General features: G+C 32.9%; 1 protein-coding gene across 1 annotated transcript; it reads right to left on the minus strand.

The window, feature by feature from the left end:
* Positions 1-1,656: 1,656 nt before the first annotated feature.
* LOC132035890 (geraniol 8-hydroxylase-like) lies at positions 1,657-4,102 on the minus strand. The gene is made up of 2 exons (XM_059426044.1): positions 3,143-4,102; positions 1,657-2,319 (listed from the first exon to the last, which is right to left on the minus strand). The coding sequence occupies exons 1-2, from the start codon at positions 4,013-4,015 to the stop codon at positions 1,714-1,716; spliced, it is 1,479 nt and encodes a 492-aa protein (XP_059282027.1). The 5' UTR covers positions 4,016-4,102; the 3' UTR covers positions 1,657-1,713.
* Between the last annotated feature and the right edge of the window lie 3,569 nt (positions 4,103-7,671).

Here is a 7,671-nt window from a genome sequence, read left to right on the forward strand (position 1 = left end):
AAGTTCTCTTCCTCCCCCTCTAACAATTTTTTCTTTTAACTTGTAAGTCTGAAAAATCCACCTCGGCATGCCATGGATAAGGCACTTGAAGAACAACCAATTCCAAAGGTTCAATTCCAGACTCATCAGGACGACATTGCCAAAACTTTTGAGAAGTGTGTGCTCCTCTGACTAAATTTTGCATAATTTGTAAATATGATTATTGAAGCTCAGCTCTAACTCCATAATGGAAAAGCTGAACTTAGATTTCTATTCACAAAAAATTTCAAGTCACCTTAAGCATTGTTCTATTCACATAAAATTTCAAATCACCTTAAGATTATCACACTAATATAGTTTTTTGGTGATACAATACAAATATCATACTTAATTGCCAGCATAAGTTTCTCCAAATAGAATAGAACTATCAGTCATAATTGAAAGATTTTAGAGCATAAAATTAATTGCCAACAAAAAAGAATTCATAAGATGAATTATATTATCGCTGGAGGAATTAGTTTTGAAGCTGTGTCATAGTAGGAAAGATTTTACCACTAATGCTTCGAAATATGGCTGACAAAACACACAGCACTCATATATCAAGCTCCAAATCAATGAGAAGATCTTAAAGGCACATTAGCACAAAGAAATCTTTCAAGTAAAGGTATGAGATTTTTTGAACTAAAACTTAAAAGAAAGAAAGTAAATTACTTACTACAGTATATCCAGTATTATGACATGAAAGCTAATAGCTGAAATTGATTCATATAAGTTTTCCTCAATGGAAGTGGAGAAGTACTCCATAAGTCTGGGGAAGAAAGAAAATGCACAAGTTTGGCAAGTGGGTATGCCTTTGGGTTCATTGTTTTCGGCAGTCATTGTGGCAAAGAGTTGAGACTGTGGGAGGGTGGATCAAGAATGGTTTGGAACCCAAGTGTAGAAAGGAAAAGTGAATAATCATGTGTTGGTTGTTCTATTTCCGGGAGACGTTAGATAGATGCTGTCAAAAGTCAAATATATCCTTAAGCAGCCATGTAATTACAAGGACATATGTAACGCAGCCCTTTTTTTTTTTGACAATGTTAACATATGTAACGTAGCATTTTGACAGCCCGATTCATCTATATTTTGAACATTCGAAATTAATTGATAGACATTTTAGTACTCTTACAGAGTGTTTGGTTAAGCTTATAAGCTGGTTAAACTGGCTTATAAGCTTATAAGCATTTTTTTACTTATTTACGCACTTGGTAAATATCAAAGTGCTTATAAGTCAAAATCAGCCAGAAATCATAAGCAGGTCATTTCCAACTTATATAAGTATGTGTTTTCAGCTTATAAGCACTTTTGATTTGACCAGTATTTTACTATTTTACCCTCAATATTTTATCAAATTCTCAAAATGCATTTTCCAAAAGAAAAATCCTAACTTCCTCTTCACCCGATATTCATCGTTCCTCATTTTCTTTACGAGATACTTTTAAATTCATAAAATTTTGCAAAATTTTAACATTTTTTTCATTCTAATAAAAAAACAACTTATCACCACGTTTTTACCAAACACACTGCTTATTAACAATTTCAACACTTGTATCCAAACACGTAACTACTTATTTATAAAATCAGTTTCAACACCTAAAAAATATTTTTTAGCACTTAAACTTATCAACTATTTACAATCGGCTCAAACGAGCTCTAATCTACTGACTTAAATCCTCAAATCTATCCCTATAGCTACAGTGGGATCGGGATAGCTAGCAGGGGTTGAACTTTTGCCAAAGTAATACCAAATTTTTCCTCCATATCCAAATCTTTAGGTGCAATGCCACCATGTAGCTTCCAACTAAATGTATTTAGCATTGAACCCAATGCTACTGGAACCATTCTGACAGCCAAAGGCAATCCAGGGCAAATTCTTCGACCAGCACCAAATGGAATTAGCTCAAAATCCCGGCCTCGTACATCTATTTCCAACTCCCTAAACCTCTCTGGCTTAAAGTCCAAAGGGTTTTCCCATAGACCAGAGTCGCGCCCAATTGCCCATACGTTCACTAGAACTTGCGAGTCTTTTGGAACAGTATAGCCAAAAATCTCAGTATCTTCGTCCACTTTGCGGGGAATTAAGAAAGGAACCGGCGGGTGTATTCGTAAGGTTTCTTTCACGATGCATCGCAAGTAAGGTAGTTGTGCAGCATCAGCTTCATCTACTAGTTTGCCTCTTCCAATTACTTGTGCAAGTTCTTCTTGGGCTTTCTCCAATGTATGTGGATTCTTAAGTAGTTCTGTCATTGCCCACTCCAACGTATTCGATGTAGTATCTGTCCCTGCTGCAAACAAGTCCTGTAAAATTTACCAGTGTAAGATCTATGAAATAGAAGCCATAATCTAGTAAAATGTTCCATCACATGTTAACTTGTTGGAAATGTATTAAAGATGGGACTAATTAGAAATAACACGCAAGAAGCAATAATGAACAATAAAAGAAGAGAGAGATTTCTTAAATCTCTCAACTGCTTTTGTAAGGAATTAGGATGGAAGACATAAACAGTTTCAAGGAGAGTGAATGGATAAGGATGAAGAAATTGCAGTGATGATTTTCTGCAAATGAGATATATATTATTTGTAACAAGTGAAACGTACATAATCAACATACCTTTCCAATAATATATTCATCCTATAAAGATTGGATAACATTTCTTCACAAAGAAAATATGTATCGTTTTAAAAATGAATAGCACCTTCTCACAGATATCTTGTCCAGAAGGTAATTTGAGATTTTGAATCACTCTGGATAAATTTCCAAGACTAGTAGAGTAAGATCCCACATACATAGATGCCATAACCCAGTTCACATGTTGCTGTCAACTGGACATGATGAAATGTTGTTACAGAAAAACAAGGAACAAAACATAGTTTATAAGGTGTGGCATAATTGCACAAGCAGTTAACCAAGTTACATACCAAACATACAACTAAGATAAAAGCTACCTAGTATAACACTAAATATTCATAATAGTTAAGACTATATTTCGCTGACAGTCAATCTACCGCAACCTCACATATTTGCAACCGGACTACACTTTGCACGTAAAAAAGCAAATAAATAAAAGAAAAGGAACAGATAATTATGAATTGGAGGAAAAGGAGTAGGAAGTAAATTAACCAGAAACATTTGCTCGATGTGGTTCCTATCAATCTCTTCAGGGCTATCTTGGCTAATGTTGAGAAGGGCATCTAACACATCAACATTTGCATGGTTTTCCAGTTCCCTTTCCTTTAGCCGCTCATCAATTAAACCACTCATAAGATCAAGAACCTTAGTAAAATGAACCGTCATGCGCCGCCTTATACCTTGTGGATCAATCATTTTAAGAAAAGGGAAATAGTCCACCAAATTGGGTTTACCAGCCTCAACCATGATATTCCACACCAATTCCTTAAATTCCTTAGCAGAATCAGCAAATGGATCAGTCAAATCTTTAGAGAAAATGGTGTTGGACAACAAATTCAAGGAAGTCCTAAAAGCTGCCCTTCCAATATCCACTGCTTCACCATTTTCTCCACTCTTGTAACAATAATCAATCAGCTCCTGAATCTTTTTAGTCCTGAGATGCTTACTAGCATCAAGCTTGTTGATAGAAAAGATGTGAGAGTTCATAATCTTACGAAGTGTTCTCCAACGAGAATTGGCAGGTTGAAAAATAACAGAGAAATCAGAGTGATTACAGGCATGTAGTGAGTCCGGAACACACCTATTTGAAAAGGCTAAATCTTGCTTTTGCATCACTTCTTTTGCCAACACTGATGAGGAAATGACCACTGTGTTTATTTGGCCTAATTTGAGGTTCATAATTGGACCATGATTTTTTGCTAGTTGGGTAAGTGATATGTGGGGTTTGTCACCAAGCAAGTGAAGATTTCCTATTACAGGCAAAGGGAATGGACCTGGTGCTAGTCTTTTTGAGCTTTTGGTTCTTCTAAGCGAAACCAAAAACCAGATGAAGAATAGACCCAGTAAAATGGTCATGTAATCCATTTTTCTTCTCTTCCTGTAAGTTCTTGGCTTATTCTACTGATCAATCTTGGTTTATAATAGAGTCATCGGTGAGGTACTGTAGGCAAAGGAGTCGGTGAAGTGGGCGGGCATGTTTTCATTTTTTAATCTTTTATTAATTGTAGAAGAAACGTTAAAAAAAAGTTCAAAAATACCCTTAAACTACGTGAAATGAATAAAAATATCTTTCATTCATAGTTTAGTCAAAAAAATGCCCTTAAACTATGCAAAATTGAACAAAAATATCTCTACTTTTACTTTATTGGGTTCAAAAATGCCCTTTTCCTAATAAACATATTGTTTCTTTTCTTTTAAACACATTTTTTTATAAAAATATTATTTTTAAAGATCCCTTTTCTGGTTTCATTTCTTTTGAAAATCCCTTTCACTAATAAAAAAGTGAGAAGTAATTTCTTTTCTTCTGAATCTCGTTTTATCAATTAAAATAAGATTACTCAATGTACTTTTTTAACTCATAATATAGGTCATATATATAAGATCATAATAACTCATAATAAATTTTCATTTAGATAACGATAAAATTCTTTTTTCTATAAAATAGAAAATATTTTTATTTCTTAATCTTTTCTGAATTGAAGTAGGATAAGCATTTGGTGATATAATCCTTGGTTTTAAAGTTAAGACATGCATAAAACAAGAAAATTTATTACATTGCTTCAAATCACAAAATATCTTTAAGATATCGTCGATGAAATTATTCCTGGCCCTTTTTCATTTTAACTTTAAAACCAAGAATTACATTAGTAAATGCTTATCCTACTTCAATTAGGAAAAGATTAAAAAATAAAAATACTTTTATTTTATTAGGAAAAAGAATTTTATTGTTATCTAAATGAAAATTAACGGTGGGCTACGATGATCTTATATATATGACCTATATTATGAGTTACAAAAGTACATGGACTACTTTTATTTTAATTGATAAAACGAGATTAAGAAGAAAAGAAATTACTTCTCACTTTTTTATTAGTTAAAGGAATTTTTAAAAGAAATGAAACAAGAAAAGGGTTCTTTAAAAATAATATTTTTATAAAACAAAATGTGTTTAAAAGAAAAGAAACAATATGTTTATTAGAAGAAGGGCATTTTTCACCCATCAAGTAACAATAGAGGTATTTTTGTTCAATTTCGCATAGTTTAAGGGCATTTCGGACCAAACTATGAACGGAGAGCATTTTTATTCATTTCACATAGTTTAAGGGTAATTTTGACCCTTTTCCGTCAAAAAAATTGATCTGCGTGTTTGTTGCATGTGCAGTTATATAGTACTCTCTCTATCCCAATTTAAGTGTTTTATTTACCTTTTTAATATATTTAAAAAAAAGTGACTCTGTCTATATTTAGTATTAAACATCTTATATGTCAAATTTATAATACAAATTGAATCGATATTTTAGTATATTATACATATTTTTAATTTAGAATTATAAAATTTAAAAATCTCTCTTTATTTTTTAAACTCTAAATAGACGGAAGGAGTATGAATTATTAGTGCTAAGTCAGACTTGTCAGTTGCCACCAGGTAGATCTTGCGATATTTTGTACTGCGGTTGTCTTTATCATTTGAGGTCGAGCATCGTTTAATAAATAGGATTGTGTTTGTCGTTTTATAACATGGTTGGACAAGTTGCTGGGCTTATTTCAGAGATTTATGTTATTGGTCAAGCTTTTAAAAATAGAATTAGTGCTTGAGTAGTAGTTGAAATTATTTTTTCGAAGCTAAAAGGAATAACTGTTTTCCGCAGGCACTTTTATAATTTTGATTCAATATAAATTATTGTTCTAATATTAATCAAGGTACTCTGAAAATTAATAATCGAACATAAATTGCTACTCTCGAGCGACACTTTTTTCGAAAGCACTTATTTTAAGAATTTGACTAAACAAACTTAATAGTATTAATCTTTTGATTGGTTAGAGTAGTCTCGGCATAGTTTAAAGCTGGTGTTTGTCACCGGCACATGCATCCGTGCAACGGTGCAAGTGGCAACTGAAATGTGACACGTTTATCATCATAAGTTTTGACAGCCTAGCTGCCTTTGTTAAACAAGAAAACAAAGGATTTGCACTCTCTCTATATCTAATCGTTAGACGAAGAAAGATTACAGGCAACCAGTGTACATAATGAAAGTTTGAAGAGTAGTTGTTTTCTAGCTAGAACAAAGATTAAAGTTATTTATATATATAAGAAAAAGAACTTGTGCTAGAGAATGTGGTGCTTTACCAACCCTATTTTTCTAATATATATAAGTGTTCAAGAGGGACGAACACAAAGAATAATAAATTGTACAAAAAGTTGTCTGATTTGTACATTAAATTTGGATTTATTTCAATTGTACTTGATTTATTTTCTTTTTTTCCAGTTGTGGGTCCACTTTATTTAACAAGTACTACTACTTGGTTTGCCACCTATTCTCTGTACACGTGTATTCCACTTTTACGTTATCATATTTCTTTACTTCTACACTTCATTTTATTACTCTATTATAGAAAGCACATGAAATTGTACTCTAAGCAAGGACTAACATGTGTACATTTCAGAAGTTTAACATTAATTCTACCTCTTGTGTATTTACTTTTTAGGTCCTCACGTATTGTCTCAATTGTCCTTTCATTTCCTTCATTTGGCAAATACTCCCTCTGTCTCAATTTAAGTGTCTAAGTTTGACTAGATACGGAGATTAAAAAATAAAGATAGACTTTTGAATATTGTGGTTCTACATTAAAAATGTGTAAAATATAATAAAACATCCTTTGAATCTTGTGATTATAAACTTGACATGTAGGATATTGAATTGTCAACTTACTAAATATAAAAAGAGGCGGACATAACCAAAATAAGATAAATTTTTACAACAATTGAGAAATTAAGGGGAAAAATAAAAGAAAAAGAAACAAAATATGGAGACTCACAGTATCCTTTGCAAAATATACAAACCATAAAAACTAACTAAAGTGAGTAACCAAATTAATCATGTTGGGCCCCGTATCTGAATTGTCCTTTCATTTCCTTCATTTGACATATACTCCCTATGTCTCAACTTAAGTGTCTAATGTTACACTTTGGAAATTTCGTGTTGTTTGCATTATGAGTAAACTAACGCAAGCCTAAAGTGGACATGAGGCCCTTACAAGGTTAAGGAGTGTATTTGATAACTTTAAGTGTATACCTTAAGGTTTGGAGTCACATGAATCGGCGGAAGTAAGTTCGTTGAAGAAATTGGAATTTGAGTCATGTTTTGGGAAGACTTCATATCATTTGAGTTATACATTGCTTAGCATTACCTTGTGGGGGAGCTATAGGGTCCCTTAGATGGTTAATGAAGTTTTATACAAGTGACTCCAAACCTTGAGTCATAACCTTGAGTTATACATTGCTTAGCATTACCTTGAGTCATGTTTTGGGAAGATTTCATATCATTTGAGTTAGACATTGCTTAGCATTACCTTGAGGGGGAGCTATAGGGCCCTTTATACAAGCATTACCTTGAGGGGGAGCTATAGGGACCTTTATACAAGTGCCAAGAAGGTTCCATAAGGATTGGAGCTCAAACGAATCGAAAAGAATGCGTTTTCGCAAAATTGGAGTTTGTGGACCAATATGCGGCCGCAAACTG

Source organism: Lycium ferocissimum, chromosome 2 (genome assembly GCF_029784015.1).
Source record: "Lycium ferocissimum isolate CSIRO_LF1 chromosome 2, AGI_CSIRO_Lferr_CH_V1, whole genome shotgun sequence".
Taxonomy (NCBI): Eukaryota; Viridiplantae; Streptophyta; class Magnoliopsida; order Solanales; family Solanaceae; genus Lycium; species Lycium ferocissimum.